The 21,519-nt window shown below is 39.0% G+C and overlaps 3 protein-coding genes across 3 annotated transcripts in view; 2 read left to right on the forward strand and 1 right to left on the reverse strand.

Annotated features, from left to right (window-relative positions):
* Positions 1–7,317: 7,317 nt before the first annotated feature.
* Positions 7,318–21,519, reverse strand: part of LOC140241360 (exonuclease mut-7 homolog) — a 33,927-nt gene continuing 19,725 nt past the window's right edge. Inside the window, exons 13-17 of the mRNA XM_072321094.1 lie at positions 18,054–18,197; positions 17,500–17,553; positions 16,327–16,458; positions 8,283–9,003; positions 7,318–7,484 (exon numbers count right to left, since the gene is read on the reverse strand). Coding sequence (XP_072177195.1) covers positions 8,293–9,003; positions 16,327–16,458; positions 17,500–17,553; positions 18,054–18,197 — 1,041 coding nt within the window. The 3' untranslated portion in view covers positions 7,318–7,484; positions 8,283–8,292. The remainder of the gene's footprint in view (positions 7,485–8,282; positions 9,004–16,326; positions 16,459–17,499; positions 17,554–18,053; positions 18,198–21,519) is intronic.
* Positions 18,791–19,576, forward strand: LOC140241610 (uncharacterized). The gene has a single exon (XM_072321345.1). The coding sequence runs from the start codon at positions 18,791–18,793 to the stop codon at positions 19,574–19,576; it is 786 nt and encodes a 261-aa protein (XP_072177446.1).
* On the forward strand, positions 19,999–20,721 carry LOC140241887 (uncharacterized). Its single transcript, XM_072321639.1, has one exon. It carries the CDS (start codon positions 19,999–20,001, stop codon positions 20,719–20,721), a length of 723 nt encoding a protein of 240 aa, XP_072177740.1.

Genomic DNA, 21,519 nt, shown 5'->3' on the forward strand with positions numbered 1-21,519 from the left:
GTCAACTGGCATGAAAATCAGGTTAACCAGTGTTTGTGTGTTTGTTTATTTTATGGCCAAAGCATAACTCCTGGCCCTGGTAAATATGTAACACTCGTACATGTATATTTCAGCCGTATTTCACGAGTCTTAGTATGGTATTAAGTTTTGTGATGACTTTTGAGGCCCAACTTATACAATACAAATAAAAAACAGTGCAAGCACACACACACACACACACACACACACACGCACGCATGCACACACACACACAGATGCTCACCAACTCAATTTTCAAACAACACAATGCTGGTACATACACGTACAGATAAGAAATACATTGTACTGTAGCCCTATAGACCACTGACAATTGGATGCTGTTCAAACAGAAAAAAAAAGAAGTATTTTTTAATATTTTGACGGAACTTAAGCACACTGGCATGAAGGCACTAGTGACATGGGATTCTGTGCACACAATATTCAGCCTGCAAGTCAGAAGGTAAATTGAAGTCGCATTTCAAAGTATCTGCACTGATATCTGACACTATCCAACTTAATCGGTAGAAATATTCATTAAATGCCATTCAATGAAATAAATTAATCATTATGGAACTCTGTTGAGTTTGGCAAATGTTTGGCAATGGCTCAACAAAAGTGCAATTCTTAATCATTTTGCCAGTTTGGAAGGTAGGGATTTACAGAGGAACAAGACAAAGTTTGAGCAAATTCTGCTAAAAACTATCAAAGTTATTACTTTTTTTTTTGAAAGCTGTGATTAATCAAATACAAATTGACAATTCCATGATGTCAAATGCAAGCTCACATCATTTGCCATGTACTGTGAAGTAAACAATTCTTACTTTTCCTATCAAGTAAACTTCCAATTGTACATGCACTCTTAATGCAATTGCAAATGGTTTTCTCTGCATCTCTGCATGGAAAAAAAAATCATTAAAAATACCCAAAAAAAAAGAGCTCATATGCTACACAGATTGTCAACTTTTGTATAGTTGGTAACACCTTCAAAATTTCATAGCTTTCTTATCTCTAGTCAGAATGTAGTCATACTTTCACTATCCTGCCCCCCCCCCCCCCCCCCAATCAAATCAACACATCGGTGTCTTGTCATGGGCAACTCATATTCTGTCTGGGATGGCCATTTTAGGCAAAAGCCTGAATTCAGGTCCTCCATTTCATGAAGTCATCACATAATTATTTCAGGTTCTCTCTTTTGAATAGCTGGCATCCCCGTTCTTTGCCTCTCTACTAAGAGTATCTAAACACAAGATATCCACAAGATATCTTAATCAAAGTTCTGGAGATCTTTTAGATTTACACAGTACCAGGCCAGCACTTTACCCCTTTGGGGCCACCTGTAGCCTACCATTCATACAACTGACTGTCGGTACGGAAGGATATGAACATGTTCAAGTTCACAGACACCAAATAATGAAAGATTGGCGGACAAGAAGCAACAGACATTCTCATTTGGCCTTTTCTTTATGTGAAACAATACTATTAGAACTTTGTACAAATGCAGACTCAAAACACATACAGTGAAACCCCGTTATAACGAGGTCCGTGGGACCGGCGATATTACCTCGTTATAACCGGTACCTCGTTTTATAACCGTACGCATCAAAAACAAAGAAAAACATAAGCACGATGTCATACCCGTCAATCAAGCTTAAGAACATCCTTTGCGTTGTTATTACACAATTATCGATCGTTATTATTGAGACAATAAAGGGAAATTATTTGTGAATTGATACATAAAACAGACGGAAAATAGTAGGGGTTGAAATGCGTTAATTCTTTATTTTTCTTCCAAAAATCTCTTCGCATAATCGTTGCACATTATGTTCTTGAGAAGTAGGCCTAATCGACAGGATCATATTCGTGATTCTTTCTACACCTATCTCTTCCTCTCTTATCGAACCATTATGAAAGAATGTTTTTTCGTTTGTGAAATTCAGTGTACACTTTTAAATGACAATGAACAAAATCAGATTGTATAAAATGCGTTTGTTTAGTTTTTCTAAACACCAGCGCAAATAGAGTAACATACATGCGTTGTTTATCGTAACTTGCAAGGTATGTTACGCTGTTGGTGCCTTGAGGGAATGCGATGATTTCGTGAATCATTTCGGCTATAATCTTATACAATATTTAATCGTTGCGCTCGAAGGGATTAAAAATGTGTTCGTTATTTTCTTCCGAAAATCTCTTCGCATTTTGTACATTAGTTCTTGAAAAATATGCGACAGTGTTGAATTTGAAAGGTTGGCCACGAGTGTCGCTACATGAAAAGTTTTTGAATGCGTTATATTTTTTTTTCCCTCGTTGCGCTGTGGTCTGACCTAATATCACGCACGCGTATCTCGCGAAAAACAAAATCGAATGATTTTATTCAATAACTTAGTAGGAACATCGGAAGGTATTTCTGAGTCTTATCGCGTGGTTTAGAAGAAAACATGACTTACTCTGCAAAACGGGAAAGAGACATGGATAGCGTAAGGCGGAATTTGGTTTTCAATGTTCTGTTTGTCGCGTGTTTGAAAGCGGCAAGTCTAGAATGGATCCTCGCAAAAAAAATATGAAATGATTATGATTATGTTATAGTGGTTAAGAAGAAACATGGAAGGAACGGTACTCGATTATTTGTCACTGATAATGGGTGGTAAAGAAGGATAACGGCAGGACTGAAACATGTTTGTTTCTGAGTCTTCCCGCTTCAGATAGTACATGCAGAGATCGAGACGGGACGGGCACTTGTGCAGTGTGTTACTGCGTTGTACACAGACTATGTAAAACGGGGATAGCGTGAATTCGCTTTTCAATGTTTCGTTCGTCGCGTGTTTGAAAGCGGCAGGTCAAGAAATGGAACCTCGTTGTATCCGATCAAATTGCTTATGTTTTTCTTCATCATGATGCACCGAAAATGTCCTCGTTATCACCGGAATCTCGTTATAACCAAACTTGTTATAACCGAGTCGTTCTGCCATAGGTTTATACGCAAAGGAAAACGGGACCGACGCGATCACCTCGTTATAAGCGGTTCCTCGTTATAACCGAACTCGTTATAACGGGGTTTCACTGTACATGGATATGTCACATAAGCTGTATATTACAGTACTGCACTTGCTGCAAGTTGCAATGAAATGAACAAGTTGGCAAAAATCAAAGTAAGCATACAAATCAATGTCTGAACATCTGTAGATTTCAGGTTCCTCTAGAACAGATTAACAAGACCTAATACAGGTAGCACGTTCATGGTGAATTTCATTTTAACAAGCATGATACCTGTGATAGAGACACAAGGCATAATTTACATTGAGTGCACACACAGTACATGGATTAACAAATAAGTCAGTTGTAGCACCATAACAGTGAAAAGAATGTTGGTCACACAGAGTACCTGTACACACACGGATACATGTTTTCACTACACACCATAATTTCGCTGTTAACGACATAATTTTCACACACTGACGCGCAAAATATATTCCACCAACCTGTTGGATATTTGCTTCATTCTGTGAGTCAACACTGGCAAAGTATTTGTCGTGGAGTGTTTCAGCACAAAAATTCTCTTTGTTGATATTTCTGATGATTTTTCCCAGGAAGTGCATCAGCACCTTGAATAACGTCAGTTACATTGGAAGATAAACAGCAAGAGGGGGAAAATCACAGGGAGTATGGGTGCATTTGGAATATTAAATGCGATAAGAATGTAAGTTCACTGCCTGATCCTTTCCCTATCCTCCCCCCAACAAATATCTGCAAAATACAACACTCCTTTTCATCATACACAAGTTTAAACGACGATAGGCAATTCATAATTGAATTTGTGTGAGGCCGTCCACTACCTCCTACTTCCCTTGTAAATTCCCCACTATTTACCTTCGTTAACATGTGAGCATCAAATGAGTTGTTTGTTTTTTCTTCTCCTTTTGGGTGTAAAGGGGTTGGGGTGAACCACTGAAATAATTCTTCTCAACATTCATACAGGGGGCAGGAAGCAAACTGCATTACAAATAAATGATAAGAGCTTAATTGTGATTCTACTGCATGATCAATTTCTGCTATAACCGCATACACATATAAGAAGTCCAGAGTCAAGCACACGATTGCCAATCCTATGTATGAATATGCCATTACAGTACACAAATAGCATTTGATAAAACTATGCATGCACTGGAAACAAGTCCCTGAAGTTATCAAAGAAGACTGATGAAACTATTTCAGAACTCAAAAAGTTGGTCATCATCAATTGCATTGCTTAAGCTCCAATCACATACCTGTAGGCTTTTCATAATTACAGGCATTATCTCATTGGAATAATAAGCTGAATAAAAAGAAAGAAAAAAAAATCAATGCTTATCAAACATATATTATATTATTATATTATTATATTATTATATTATTTCAGCATGCAAGGGATAATGGAGACTTTTGGTTAGTAGAGTTAGTAGTTGGTATATCACATTACTCAAAACATTAAAGACCACTCGTTTGGAGCAAAAGTATGTCATAGACTACACGAAAGAGAACCATTCAAAGTCCAACCGTTTCCACTAGGTAACTATTGCCATCATTCTGGCAGTGTCTTGCTAACTTTTGATAATGCTAGATTTTTACATTAATGCGACAACTTGGAGTCTTTCGCTTGTTCTAATATTGTGGTGCTTACACTTTGTTGAGGATTTTCATTTTTCTTATCTACACAACAAAAGTCTGAAAGAGGCACTCATCTGATTTGAGGGTAGTCCAATCTGCATGTCTCAAATCCTGTATCCAGGCTACAAAGTAAACCTACTGGTGGATTTTCGTGATAGCATAATGCCCAGTTACATGTGTGCACTACTGGAAATGTTAATGATGCTGATGATATTTTGAGCAAAGTCCCAGCAAGGTCAAAGATCAAAGGTCACTGAACATTGTCCATCAAATGTCTTTTTCTAGCCATAACTTCCAACTGACCATAATTGATTTATGTTACTTGGTAGGACGGATGTATACATATGGCCATTTGCTTCCGTAAAAATGTAAAGTGATTGATGAAGAGTCAAAGGCTACACACCTATGATCACTGTAATTGACAGCAAATCTGTCCTTTTCATACATGACTTTAGCTACAAATATCCAAAGGCAGTATAAATTTGGCAGGAAGGATAGCAACAATTTAAGTACAATCATTTGCATGAAATGACAGCATTTAAAGGTAACCTGCAACTAAATGTTTCATCATCAAGCCATATATTTAGCTAGAAATGTCCAATTTGCAAATCCCCAAATTAAGCTACATGTAATTTTTCAGTTGTTAAATGGGCAAGAGTTGAACGAAATTGTCATCTGAGATCATAGATAGAAATAAGTTGAAATCTTTCCTTTGTGCACAAAGTTTCGATGCACAAATAATCCTCAAAGTCAGAGGTCATGCCCATGCAAATAGGTGGACGAATCACAGTACGAGGTAAGTTGCAGATGAATTGCTCTCATTTTCTAACCTAGCTATTTTTTTTACTACAACACATAGCCTTCAGCAAAATATATAATATTTGTTTTCATACTACAAAAATAACCTGGATATTGGAAAGTTCTACACAGATAACTTTTATCTCAGCTTGACACTGCCTCAAGATTATTCTCTATCCTTGCCTGATCAAGATGAACCAATAGATTCAATCTTCACTGTATACAATATTTCAATTATAGAACATATGTACAATTCAATGATGCACACACTATTGTATGTAATCATGAAAACAGAACATTTATATGTAATATCCAACAACGTACAATAATTGATTCAGATACACTACTAAATGAAACTTCACTTCTTAAAGCACACACTAAATTGCAAAAGAGATAATGATTACAATGGCTAATTCTTATCACATTTTTACCTGAAAGCAATCGAGAGAAGGTGGATGAAAGTTAAACTGTGCTGTATTTTGTAACACTGCAAAAGGCCAGGGTCCTTGTAAATACAGCATCCCTATGACAACTTTTTAACTGCAACAATATCAGCTACTGTGGCAACAAGCAGAAATTCTGAGGGCTGAGTGGCTATTGCCAGTTTCTGCTGCTCCTACAGGAATTTACTTAACTAGTACCCGTTAAGTCATTTATTCAATAAATGGGGCATATCCAGTCAAAAGACAATTGCAATCTTACTTAACTATAGACTATATTAAATTTGATAGATCTCTAAAGCAAAGCAAAGAAGGACGGCACACTGCATTTTAGATAGAAATGAATTATAACACAGTCTCCACTGATCAATAGGGACTTGTATTATCAACAGGAACACTACTTTATGGGACAATATTGCAATAACTCATCCATAGCACTAATTGTCCTATTAATCCATAGCACAATTTTTACTAATGAAATGGGATCAGACAGTGGTTACTCAGGACATTCTTTCTGGCACAAGGAAATTTGTATAAGATTCATCTCGACAAAGGGGGGGGGGAATTATGAATCTATGACAAATGTAGCTATGAGTATTAAAAAAAAAATACTGTCCATAGTATTGGAAACTACTCATACAAAGGCATATTTAACCGCTGTTGAGGATTTACCTGGTATTGCTGGACAATGCATATTGTCCACTGACATGCTTTAAAGCCCAGCCTAGCCCCACCATCTGCCAACCACATGACAGGGTGAATTTCAGACCTGGATAGTTGCTTTGTCGGGACAAAGGTGTTATTCCAGAGTCATCTTGATTAAGCGGTGGCGGTTGTTATTAAAAATTCTCACTTGGTTCCATTAATTTCAAATTCATGTTTTGGGTTCTCACCACTGTGGATGTAGTCTTCAAAGAACTGTGAGAGGACATAAGTGAAATGATGGCCCTGCCAGAAGACTTTCCCGCAGGAGACGCAACAATAGAATGTGTCTACCTGATCCAAAATACCCCCAGGAATGATGTCAACTTGCAACGGGACGGACTCCCCAACGACCACCCTCTCAAAGTCGATGGCGTCCTTCAAATATGAGATGGACAGGCTGCTCTTACTCCGAGGCAGTGATGATGATAATGATGACTTGTCGTCGTGACAACCCGCACCTTCAACATGTGGGGTCGCTTCATCTCCTCGTCCACCCACGGCAGGAGAAGTCGTATCTGGACATTTGCTTTGCAAAGATGTGGTCGGTTGAAAAATACTGGAAAGTGGAATAGCAGGAGTTGCATGCCCACTGGTATGGCAGTCAATTGCATCATCTGCATAGGATGCCTGAGTCATCGTATTGTGTCTGCTCTTGTGGACTTGAGAGGAAGCATTTTCCACGGCAGCGGACCCCTTCACATAAGTTTGCAGCTTCATGGAGGACCCATCTCCCTTCTCCATAGCATCACCACCCTCCATCCAGCATTCATTGCCGGCTCCGACAGCCTGGTCGCTTCTCATACCAAGGAGGTCCTGCTTACGGTGCCAGAGCCTCCGCATGTCTGGATTGGACAACTTGACACCAACCCGCCCATTGCACACCTGTATCAGAGAGTGGGAGAGTGAGACACACATTCAAAATATCCGGTCGACAGCAAGAAATGGCATTAGCAGAAACGTGCTTTTAACCTCTTGTACAAACTTCTTCAGCGGTGTACATAGTCATAGGGCATACATAGCCTACAATTGTACATTTTTATCCAATCTACCCATCACATTACGTATCAATCAAGATATTCCCAAATAATCTGACAAGTTGTTGGTATGTCCGTGTCAGTGAGTCAAATAATATATCAGTGGCAAATATGTAAGGAATAGTCAAGTGAAACTTACTGTCACATTACCTGTCAAGGGAATCCCGCGTTTCTCAATGAAATCATCACTAATTTAGAACAATGTTTCAGGCTCTCGAGTTCGGATGTATCAGCTCCCTATGTCCGTCCTTCCAAATTTTCTACTACGCCACACAAAGTCAAGCCCTCTAACAAAAGTGGGAAAATATATATGTTGGTTTTTTTTTGTGTGTGTACAAAGTACTATGCAATAGATGATATGGCCAAGTGATCAAAGAAGTTGGACACAAAGCCTTTCTTAAGGGTTAAATAGCGACTGTTAAACAACCATCATGATTCCAGTATACATAGTTCAAATTTTAATAACACAATACCTTTCTAAATCTTTGTTGGCTTTATTGGATAAAGAGAAAAATGCATACAAACAAACCAAAAAAAAGAGAAGAAGCTGAATATGAATTTCCCAACAAGAAAATAAGTTGTGCACGAAGGAATTAAAAACAGGAAACAAATAAGCACAGGCTCATTGGACAACATCCAGTCCCACCTATTGGAATCTACGCCTGGAGCTCCCTGCCTTGGCGGTCAGTGCTGTGACTCAGGACGTGGGAGAATTGGGAGCAGACGTGTTCGAAATGTTTGCCCTCCCAAAACACCTTCCCACAGGTAGCACAGCAGAAGAAGAGTTCCACCTGGTCCAGAATCCCACTGGGCACCACGTCCACCTGAAGCTGGACCGAGCCCTGGACAAGAACCTTCTCATAGTCCACAGCATTCTCCAGGTACACAACTGGGGAGTGGCCTGCTGCCGAAGATGCTGCCGCATCCCCTTTCTCATCCATCACAAGATTGTCCTCCCTGGTACAGACAGACACTGGATCAAAGTCAGCGTCATCTCCGGCGGCCAATTCAGTTGACGAGACCTGATCCTGTTGCACGGCCGCACTGGGTAATGAGAGATCTTGAGTCATGTCAGTCTGGCCACTGGTCAGCTGCTGGCTGTTCACCACATGTGAATTCTCGTGACTATTCCAGCTGTAAGTCCCCCACTTGGCTTGCGGAGCACGCGGCAGTTCCTCCTCTTCGTAATCGTCGTCGTCATAGTCGCCTGCGCCGCTAATAATCATTCCATCAAAGTCGTCTAGATCTTCATCTTCATACGACGTGACAGCCGGCTGAGCCTGCATGGCACTGAGCTCTTTCTTGCGCTGCCAAAGTCGTCGCATTTCGGGGTTTGACACTTTCACATAGATGTTTCCGTTGCACACCTACAGTAATAAGGGGACAAGGGAAGGGTTGGGTAAACTGTGAAGCTCTTTAACTTCCATTACATTTTTCATATCACTGAAGCATAATATACTGATGCCTTTAACTGCAGGAGAAAATATACCTAGCTGCAGTCATTGCCAACATAAACTGGTGACTGATCCCAAATTTGATACAGTATCTAACTATACCTAACAAAGATTATTTTCTCATCTGTTACATAGTCATTTTAACAGTATCAGCTTGACATTTGTTTTTAGCTCAGACACAAGTGCTTTTGACTATCAACGATCACTGGTAATTAGAGTCACTTCGATGATATGCTCAACTTAATTTTGAAATGCAAACATAGTTGCTTGAAATAGTCTGCTAAAAGGAACTTCTTCTGCAAATGTGATTTTTTTTTTTTAAATGTTCATAGCAGTGCACCAAAATAAGAGCATAATAGCTTTGTGCTATTCTATTGCTCTTCCATCTCACAAACTCAACTGGCAACCCCCCCCCCCCCCAAATAAAAGAAACCCATACTCAACAATCCAAACACACAAGTCAGATTCATAAGTACCAAATATAATTAAGATTGAAAGTTTACGTCAAGAAATCACCGACAACTGTGTCTGCGACTTGCCAAGGTCAGATAATGGAAGCAGTTTGGTACTAACAAATGCCCAAATGCTTATTTTGGGGTAAAACAAAATACAAATATCTGATCTTTCACAGAATGTTAATGAAACTAAATAGCTACTGGCAAGAGGATGGCTGCATCAACCAATTCAGAACACATAAATGGAAGAAAAGTACATCTCCTAACAAGGACAAAAGCTAAGGGGTTTAGGGTTTTCTTTTTGAAGTACACTTTATCTTCGGTACTAAAGGTGACATCCTACCTAAGGATTTCTACACATTTCTCCAACACATCACTGTTTTGATATGAAAACCTTAACAACAGAAAGCATTTGGGTCTACGGCCTTTTGGTCAAATCGTATGAATGATCATGGAAAATGGAACACTGCAATATGCTGAGGTTATACACTAATGTATTCATTCTGATGCATGAGTAAGTGACACCCAAAGCCATATTCTGTTGGGTAAAGAGGCAACAGGAAGGGCTGTTGGGGTTTACAGCCCTAAAAAGGGCTGCTGCTTTCTTTATTTTAAAAAAAAAAAAAAAAAAAAAAAAAATCCAACAGTCTTGACTGATACTCCTTGAAGGATTAAGCAGTCATTTAGCCAACTTTTCAGTCTCCCAGCAGAAACCAAATGTAAAGTTGCTTATCTTGTTAGGCAAGGGGTTTGCTGTACACAGGTTCTTGACTACTCCATTTCTCAGCGGGGAATTTCTATGGGGTTGTTATAGACAGGTGCTCGCTGGAGTAGGATTGACTGTACCTCAAAAACACCCGTATGCCATTGTCACCATAATTACTGGGACATGACAGCATTATTATGAATGCATCATAGACTCGGACAGGTTCATTTACAAATGATATGAGTCAGTAACTACTCATCATATCCAAGAATATTGTTGGAAAGTGTAGGAAGGAGCTACAGGCTTTTTCTTTGGAATGCTCCTCATTCTGAAATTTGATTTTCAGGCCCATTATACAGTTTCAGATCCAATTCCTACAGGCAGATATATCACAAACATCTCCAATCTTCAACTGCTGTGACAACCTCCATTGCAGAAATCCACATTTACCCATCCTTCTATAGTACATGAAGTTTGGTGATTTTATGCAACAAGATGCAGCTGCCCCCTGACACCAGAGTGTTCCACGGTTCATGTCCAAATCCTCAGTATTCCCACTGGCAAAAATCATCACCCATGGTAATCACTGCAAGCTGCAGAAACATTTGAATGTGCCTCAAAGTTGGAAGCACATGCAAACATTTTAATGGCTGATTACTTCTCTTAAAGAAGATGACCTTGCAAAGCAATTATTATGCAGCATTGCGCACTGCTGTACAAGGTTTTTACCACATCACTTCTTCACTGTGGAACATTGGACACAATCCCTGATCATATATTATAAATCAACACATAATCCCAGACCATGTATGTTGTGAAAGCATAGGGAGGCTGGGGTAATAACTGTCAAAAAAAGGTAACTACCATTCATGGCAAATGGTTCTACTAATATAATTCCAATGTGGCCCCTCCTCCTCCACATACAGCAATTAAACAATTTTTGCCCCATTTCCTGTAAATAGTCATTACTGCCAATCACTGAAACCAGTCAAAATTTCAGAGGTGAAGATCAAGTAATTTGGACAGTTGGCATTCTTCTTCCAGTCTTCTTTACAATCACTGTTTAACATGCAGATGACAGATGTTTCCACTTAACCAGCATGAAGCAGATATTTTACGAGAGGTGAAGACCCATCATTATCAAAATGCATTTTTGACAGTTAACTGTTGACACACTTCTTCCATTATTTTCCTACAATCATTGCTCCCCATTCAGGCGACAGACTGTTCATACTTTCCAGCATCATGAAGATATTCATGAGAGATGAAGATCCATTGGGATGCATCTGAACTAGGAACACACTTCTTCTACTCTATTTTTTTAACATTCACTGTATCACAATCACATGATAGAATAAGTTTCCACTTTTCCAGTATCAAGCAAATATTTATGACAGTTGAAGATCCATCTAGAAGCATTTTGACAGTCTGCACACTTCTCCTATTCTTTATCAAAATCACAATTTCTTTATTCAGATGGCACGGACTGTTTCCAATTTTCCAGCATCAGGCAGATATTTATGAGAGTGAAGATTCATCCAGAAGTATTTTGACAATTTGATGGGCACAGTTATTCTCCTCTTATTTTACAATCACTGGTTCCAATTCAGATGACGTATGTTTCCAGTTTTCCAGTATCAAATAGATGTTTATGAGGTGAAGATCCATCAGGAAAGATAATGATAATTGGTGGTTGACACACTTCTTCTGTTACGTTTTTTACAATCGCTGCTTCCCATTCAGATGTCAAACTTTTTCCACTTTTCCAGTATCACACAGATGTTTATGAGAAGTGATGATCCAGCCGGAAGCGTTTTGACAGTCGCCGCACTTCTAGCATTTTTACAGTCACTGGTTCTCATTCAGATGACATATATTTCAAATTTATTTCTCAGTATCAAGCAGATATTTTTGACAGTTGAAGATCCATTGGGAAGATAATAATAGTTGGTGGTTGACACACTTCTTCTGTTAAGAGTTTACAATCACTGCTTCCCATGCAAATGTCAATCTATTTCCGCTTTTCCAGCATCAAGCACATCTTCTTCTATTTTTTATGAGAGTTGTAGATCCATCAGGAAGATAATGATAATTTATGGTTGACACACTTCTTCAGTTATGTTTTACAATCACTGCTTCCCATTCAGGTAATAAACTGTTTATATTTTTCCAGCATCAAGCAGATACAGATGAGAGGTGAAGGTCCATTCAAAAAGACTTTTGACACTTAACACATTTCTTCCCTTCTTCTTTATAATCACTGGTTCTCGTTTAGATGGCACACTGCTTTTTACTTTTTCAGCATCAAATTTACGAGTGGTGAAGATTCAGCTAGGAGCATTTTGACAGTTGCCACACTTCCTCTGGGGGGTCAAGGGCAATTACCGCCCCTAGACAATTACCCCTGGACCATTCTCCTGAACGTAACCCTAATTCTAATTCTTACCCTAATTCTAACCCTTAGTTGCCTTGATACGCCTCTATTCTTTTTTACAGTCACTGGTTCTCAATCAGATGTCACAAGTTGTTTCCACTTTTCTAGCCGTAAGCAGAAGTCACAGCACTGGTTTGTATGAAGGTATCGGCAGATGCAGCTGTGCTTCTGTCAAAGCACATAGTTACAATGAAAGACTACTCTAAAAGTGGGCATTTTGGGGGAATGGAAATGTCCATGCATTTTGGGTGACTACCACCACACCAAACTACCACCAAAAAAAAAAAAAGAAAAAAAAAGAAAAAGAAAACCACAAGAGTCTTCTGCTCATTGTTTGGTTACTTTTGTTATTTGTAGTTTTCTGCAAGTTCTCTAGTCCCACTGAGTGTAATGCTGACAAGTTACATTTACTGTAGCACGTCCCGCCATAGCCCTAACATTGGCAGCAGTGAGCTGTTGTGATAGCTCAATTGTCCTGACTGTCCATGTACAGTCAACTTCGGATACCTCGAATTCGTCGGGACTGAAGAAAATGGTTCGAGGTACGTGAAATTCGAGGTACGCGAAATTCGAGGTACGCATACGTACGTCGAATTTTCTTCGACTTATCCGACGTTTATCGATGTTCAACATGGTATCTGTTATAGTGCCTACCGATTGTTTGCATGCTTGTCAATTGGAATTGAATCGACTTTTATGTGAATGAATTGAATGAAAATCGGAATTGAAATCAATATGTCAGAAATGAAGATTTTGGTGGCCCTATCGCGCTACCAAAAAAAAGTCGGATGTTTGCCTTTACTTTTGAAAATGAACAGCGGTAACAATCGGCTCCGTAAGATACTAAAATAAATGTCGGATGTTTCCTCATACTTTTGGAAATGAAAAACGATAAGACTCAGCTCCGTATGGTGCTAAAACTAACGTCAGATATTTGATTTTGCGTTCGGAAATGATTAAGGACAACATTCGGCTCCGGAAGACGCTGAAATAAATGTCGAATATTTGCTTTGACGTTTGGAAATGAAAATCAATATTCAACTCCGTACGATGGTTAGATAAGAGTCGGATGTTTCCTTATACTTTCGAAAGGAAATAACAATAACATTCGGCTCCGGAAGATGCTGAAATAAATGTCAGATGACCGCTTTTATATTCGGAAGATCCAGTAACATTCTGCTCCATACGATGCTAAAATAGCTGTCTGATGTTTGCTTTTAAATTTCGAAATGAATAACAGTAACATTCAGCTGCGGTCAATAGTAAAATTAATGTTTGATGTTTGCTTTGACGTTCGGAAATGAGTAACAATAACATTCAACTCCTCACGATGATAAAATAAATGCTGGATGTTTGTTTTTACGATCGAAAGTAAATGACAATAACATTCAGCTCCGGAAGATGCTAAAATACATATTGCTTTTACGTTTGGCATGTTTGAAAGTGAATAGCAGTAATATTCTGACCCATATGATACTAAAAAAAAGTATTGGATAATTTTGCTATTACATTTCGAAATGAATAACGGTAATATTCAGCTACGTTTGATGGTAAAGTAAACGTCTGATGTCAGCTTCGACGTTCAAAAATGAAAAACAGTAACATTCGGCTCCGTACGATGATAAAATAATATTGTCAGAATGATTCATTTAGCTTTCGGAAGTGGACAGCAGTAAAATTCGGCTCCGTACGATGATAAGATAAATGTCGTATGTTTGAAATGAATAACGGCAATATTCTGCTTCGTACGATGCAAAAATAAATGACAGATTGTTGCTTTTACATTTGGAAATGATTAACGGTATTAATCCGCTCAGTTAGATGCTGAAACAAATAGCGGATGTTTGCTTTCACGTTTGGAAATGGATAAGGATAGCATTCAGCTCCGTAAGATGCTAAAATGAATGTCGGTTGTTTGCTTTTACATTTAAAAATGATTAACGGTAATATTCGGCTCCGCAAGGTGCTAACAGACTAATAAATGTTGGATGATTGCTTTTACAATATAAGAAATGAATAACGGTAACTTTCGGCTCTTTACAATGCTAAAACAAATGTCGGATGCTAACAGATGTCGGCAAATGCTCCCACTTTTTCCTTTCAAACGTAAGTTTTGACCTCCTAAATTTTTAGGCATCAACTTTTATAATAATCTATACGCCTGTTTGCTAAATCTTAAAACACAAAATAAGATGACTGGATTTTCTAATTTTAGTTTCGAGTAAATTCGACCATCAAAAAATAAAAATCAGTGATACTGGTGGCCCGATAAAAGTTAGTGTGGAGCCCTGTCTATTCTATTCTTTATTATGCTCGGCCTATACTTCCACATCATATTCCACAATATTTTCATAATCGCACTGCTGGAAAAAAAATCAGTGCTTGCATTCTCAGGGAAGAATAAATGAAACATACTTCGTGAAAGGCAAAAAGAAAAAAGTTTAAAAAAGGGCACTACACAGGAGATCGATGTTTGGACAGTGGACCGTGATTAATGCCAAAGATATAACTGTCAACACCCAAAACCTACGCAGGTGCGCCACGACGGTTTAGAAATCTAACTATCATGATCAAGAATTAAAACACAGTGGTTAAAGAAAAGAAGATGATGGGCAGAGCGTAGTGCTATCGTAAGCACTCCATTGGCAAGGGTGCTATGTGCATACCGTGTACGTATGTAGGTAGGTGTTGGGGATTTTTCTTGTCAAGCTGTGTACCGGGTATTTCTTTGGGCGCGCGATTGTTCTGGTCGGGAATATTTACAGTCGAGTGTGAAAAGATTTGTGACGTCTTCTTCGCTGTCCACGCGCGCTTAATCAGAGATGCTGAGTGATGTTGCAATTCGATTCGAGCTACATGCTGGGAAAAACAATAAGTTAATTAAGATCGGGACAGTAGATTTCACTTCGAGGTAACCGAACTTCGAGTTATTTCTTCGAGCTACGCGAATTTTAATACACGGAAACTCCATAGGAACAATCGGGACTTTCATTTTGCCCCCGAGGTAAGTGATATTCGGCTTATCCGACGTCGAGGTATCTGAAGTTGACTGTATTAAAAACACATGAAATTCATCTTACCTGTTGTCATTAAGAAAATTCAGTACTGTATGCAAATACAATTGCACATGCATCTATTTCACTTACCTTTGCAAAAGAAAGCAGACTTATGCCCCATTCATACTCATTAAGTACGAATGCTCAGAGCTAATTGACTCTAGCGTATTATAGTATGAACGCGAGGACGCATATTCTAGAATAGCTGGAAGCGTCCCCTTCCTGTTCCCATCACTCTTCCTAATCTACAAGATCATGAAGACAGTCTTTCCAAAATAATGGACACTTTTGAGACCATTTAATCATGAAATGCCATCCAAAAAAAAAAAGTGTTAATAAAGTCATTCTCAAAATTACAGGTGCCACGATCAGCGGTGTTTACAGCCACAAAGGACCCAATGGCTCTTGCTATTATCTGGTGTGAAAGTAAATACATGGAGAGTGATGTTCCCGTCAGTGTGTACTTATGTCTCGAGTGTGAATGGGATCTGTGTGACTACTAGGGTGGGGGTGTTCCCGTTGGTGTGTGCTTATGTTATGGGTGTGAATGGGCCCTGTGCGGCTCGTGGCAATGCATCAGCTCACCTGGCAACGGCTGAAGATGTCCTCTGGAGTGACGACCACATTGAAAAAGTTCAGGACCTCCTGGACCTGGAACCTTGCCTTCTTGTGAGCTTCAACTGGCATGATTTGGTCCTCTGGAACACGGGTTCTCAGCTGGCAAAAAAAAAAAAAAAAAAAATGGATATCACATCAAACTTTTACTTTGTGAAGACATTTTTTTTCCCAGTTCAGATGACACAAGCTACCAATAAATCTTACTGAAAAGTTTCAAAGCTTTGATACAACAAAATTGCATTTGAAACTGATCACCATTTCAGAAACTTTCACATCTGTGAGTGACCAGAGTGTCCATGCTCAATTTTTCCCATAGATAGTAGTGTCATGATATCTTCCACTGAATACACTTTATTAGCATGATGTTTGTTCACTGAAATCTTGGTAATGTCGCCGATGATTTGATAATTTGATGATTTGATGAAGATACGCCAGCATCAAAGTACTGCATTCAAAAGGGAGATACAGCATAGGTGTGGATTTGAAGATAACAGATAAAATTTCTTTAGATGTACACATGGGTACACACATTAACCAAAACACCCAGTCACTGTATTACTATCAGCGTATCGGTGTACAAAAGACATGGATAGATATGAAGTGTTACAAATTGACATATGATGAAATCAATTATCATAAAAGAAAATATTTACATGTCATACTGAAGAAAATCATGCACACATTTTTCTTTAATCATGAAGAGCCTGTGCCCTAAAGTGAAATATCTTTTTTTAATCATTACCATACACTAAATTTACTGAATCTATGTTTTTCTCCAGTTATATTGTATACATGCACAGACTTGCAGAATAACAGCCGATGGCTGAGCAAGTTCCGTTTTTATTACGAAGTTGAAATAAAATGAAAATGATATGAACATGAATACTCTTCAAGGGCATTTACTCTTTCTCGAAATGAATCGATGAAAGGGAACGTAACTACAAGTGTTGAATCAATGACTTCATAGGAAACTATGGTCAAAAAGACAAACAGAAAAGAACATATGACTTACAATGTAAAAGAACTTGCTAAATTATAATAATCTGTGCCATACATGAACAAAAAATAACAATAATTCTAGCAATTATACTTGCATTGCATAATTTCCTTAGTACATCAGGTTTTGACAGCCATACTTACAGAATAGAATGGAGCCCCAGCAGTCAAAATTGCCCGACCCTCAAGACGGTGGAGCTACAGGAAAAAATGACACAGTAGCATTCTGTAAAACATAAGAAGGGATCATAGCTACTTGTATATACACTGCTTACAACTTGTTAATGTTTTAATCTTCTTTTCAATTGCCATTACCAGACATAATATAGAATATACAGAGAAAAGTGCTGCATACTGGCACTGGTCCGACAGTCCCTGACCAGTAAAAATCACTGTCTGACCAAAAACTTTTTCAGGAATTTACATGTAAAAAGTGGGGGAAAAATGTGGGGGAAATACTGGTCTGACAGCCAGGTCAGACCAGTAGACGAAATGGATTAGTGTGCAGCCCTGCAGAGAAGATTGAAACAATCAATCTGACAAGTACACATTTCAATCTGCACCAATTCCTTGAGGATTCTCCCACTCCCCCCCCCCCCCCCCCCCAACAAACTGGGCTAACATGACACATGCACACAAACATTCTTCCAACACTCGGCCTGTAAGCTCCACACCATCAAAGAAACGCTGTTTCTCACCTCGACAGCCTTATCATGTTCGTCATTGTTGTCCAAGATCTTGACGTCAACACCGCAAGACCTCAGGTGCCGTCCCAAACCTTGCAACATGTTGTCGCACACCACGGCCAACTGGCCTGGTGAGATCGGAGGACCACGCTCAACCTGCCATGCATTAGTGATAAGAACATGATGCAAGGAAAAGAAATAATGAAAACCAACAATTCAAATACCTTGCTAAAAAAAAACGAACAAACAAACAAACAAAACAAAACAAAACTTGAGAACAGCACTTAGTACCGTTGAATATGAACAAACTTCAAAGGAATTTCAATCTCTGTGAAACACCATCAATTGGTAAAATTAACTTGCCATCAGAGTTTTCACCATTTCAGCAAGAATTTGACATCAAGGCAAGCCATTCATTTACTGACAATAAAACACAAACAAAAATTAATTGTTGAGGAATGTTTATGATAGAAAAAAAGACTGCATCAAACTTCACAAATGCCTCCATTCTTTCCAAAATATATATATTATATATATATATACATATATATATATTTTCAATTGTTAGCTGAGCTAACCTATTAGCATAAGAATGTTGACAGGTGCCGGGTTCGAAGCTTTCGCAGGCGGAGAGAGCTGTGGAGCTCACTGACCTAGTTCGACACGCAGCAGAACGGACGTCTTATTCCTTCTCGCTTCTATTATTATCGTGCACTAGCGGCAATGTGACTCTGCTCTCCGAAATCAAAATGTCGGATCAGGAATTCAGCAGAGAGCAAGACCACACCCTGGGTTCTGAAGTCTCCACAGTTTCTCAACCCGCAACACTGACCCCGTCATTTGTGAGCAATGCTATTAAAGAGGCTTTCGGTTCCTTTAAGGAGTATTTTGACTCTTCTATCGCCCAAGTGAAAGAGGAAAGCGAGAAAAAGCTTTCTGCCGCTTCCACGGAATTGTCATTTTGTTTCAAGGGCAATAGAGTTCAATTCGAATTCAACTCTAGTTTGCAGGAAAAGCTAGAGAAGGGCGTGGCCTTACTGGAGGAAGGCAAGCACGTTGCTGCCCTTTCCAAGTTAAAAGAGGGCATAGCTGACATCAGGAAAAGAAAGAAGTTAATCAGGCTTGCTGATAAATCTGATGCAGGGTGGTCTGCAGTTGACGAATATCTGAGCGATGACCTTGCAAGCGATTCTGAGGATGAAAAACGTATGAGGCAGGCACAGGCAAGGACGGCGAGAAAACGCAAAACGTCTCGGAACATCCCAGCCGCCAAGGGCAAACCTCCGAAGAGTGATGGATATAGGACTGCAAGCCCTTCTTTTGGTCACTTTTTTCGCGGCCTTAGCGGAAAAAGTAGATACGCTTATGGGAGTACCGGTAACTCCCCCACCCTTGGTTGGCGAGGGGCCAGCAGTGGGCCAAAGCCGACAGATTTCTGTTTCGCATGCGGAAAGCAAGGGCACTGGAGAAGGGGGTGTCCAGGGGCCGGCAACCAAGGTCCCCCGATCAGGGATAACATCGCGCAGCAACGCTAATGGTCCTGCTTCTATGGGACAAATTGAGCAAGGTAAATTAGTTTGATCGTTTAATCCGTTGACTACGACACACGAGTTATCTCGTGATAGCTGTTCTCCACTCAGATACTAAGCACGAGTTATCTCGTGGAAAAAGGAGCCTTTGAATGCACATTTTAAACCTAGAAATTCACATATGGTGAAATGTTAATCTGACTGAAAATAACATTCAATAATTAATGAATCAAGGGAACTGACATAGACTTTCCTTGGGGTAATACCTTAGATATTAGTAGTGAAAGTTGGGTGGAAAATCAAAAAGCCAAGCCCGCCCTGTTAATGCGGCTGTATCGAGCGAGACTTGCGTATTCAACTAGACCGTAAGCAACGGGATAATTGTGTTCTCAACATGATTGCCATGAAGAACAATGAGATGATAGTGTATGAGAGTGGTCAGAAGAATAATTAAGAATGTTGTCAAGTTTCTACACATTGTACTTCAAGGATTGAAGAAGCTGCTGTATAAACCAATTGTAAAAAAGGAACCTATTACACCAGAAATTTTGAAGGCAGTCGTAGAGAAATATAGTTCTTCCACTAGTTTAGTGGATATTCGTTTATGTGCCATGATATTGATTGCATATGCTGGATTTCTACGATATGACGAACTGATAAATATTCGTAGGTGCGATCTTGATATGTATGTTTCCCATGTGAACATTTTCATTATGAAAAGTAAAACTGATATTTATAGACAAGGAGCATGGGTCCTCATAGGTGCTACTAATACATCAACCTGTCCGGTTTCGGCTTTGCGGAAGTATTTGTTGGTTGCGGAGTTAGATGATCCAGCTGATGAGAAATTTCTTTTCAGACCCGTCAATTATTGTAAGTCCAAAGAATCATACAAATTAAGGGATGGACAATTGTCATACACTAGGTGTTTGGATCTGTTGCGGGATGCCCTGTCAGCAGTGGGTTTAGAACCGAAAAAGTTCGGCATGCACAGCCTTCGAAGCGGCAGTGCTACAGCGGCTGCAAAATTTGGAGTCCCAGATAGATTGTTTAAGAAGCATGGTAGATGGCGTTCAGAAACTGCCAAGGATGGATACATTAAAGATAATATGAACGATCGTCTCTTGGTATCTTTGAATTTGGGCCTCTAAAACATTGCGTATGGATATATCGTTGATTGTATATGATAACGTTAGTAAGCAAATAAACTGCGTTGTTTATTCTGCATTATATGAAGCATGTGAGATATTACTGACACATTGTTTATGGAATGAAACTTGGATTAAATTAAATTGTATGCGTTTTGTTTCCTTGTTACCCTTTCTTTAATTGACTGAGAGGGGAGGGCATAGGAATAGCCCTGTCTTGCCATCGAAGCTTGGTGCTCCCCTAGGATTCAGGTATTATGTATATATTATGTTCTTTTGCAGGTTATGCGTTAGGGAAGGGAGGCGGGATTGAAAATAATTTATTCATGTTTGAGTAGCGAATTAGGGAATAAATACATAAATATATATATATATATATATATATATATATATATATATATTGGACATGGAGACCATCAAAGTATTCATAATTCATGAATAATTCATGTGCAGTGCAGCTGTACATGTCCTATATTTTTGAAATATTATTGTTTGCATTTGTATCAGTGCTTCACACCTTTTCACATTATTGTACTAATCTATTATGCTTCTTTGCAATTAGTTTTGTATTATTTGGATATGGAAACACATACATGAAATGAACTGATATAAGGTTACCTAAAGGCAATGATAATATTACACAAGTTGGTACAAATTTCACTGCTTGGGACACTCGGCACAGACTTCACAATGACATCTTCAGAATGTTTAGCCCTGTTTCACGATGCATGAATTAACCCCTGCAGGACCATCATCCTAAAATCCCATTGACATTCTATGTGAAAGAGTTGCCCACAGGGA

Source organism: Diadema setosum, chromosome 18, assembly GCF_964275005.1.
Source record: "Diadema setosum chromosome 18, eeDiaSeto1, whole genome shotgun sequence".
Classification (NCBI taxonomy): domain Eukaryota; kingdom Metazoa; phylum Echinodermata; class Echinoidea; order Diadematoida; family Diadematidae; genus Diadema; species Diadema setosum.

Coding starts and splice junctions, on each gene's coding strand:
- LOC140241887 (XM_072321639.1), top strand. CDS start 19,999: ATGAGAGTGGTCAGAAGAATAATTAAGAATGTTGTCAAGTTTCTACAC.
- LOC140241610 (XM_072321345.1), top strand. CDS start 18,791: ATGTCGGATCAGGAATTCAGCAGAGAGCAAGACCACACCCTGGGTTCT.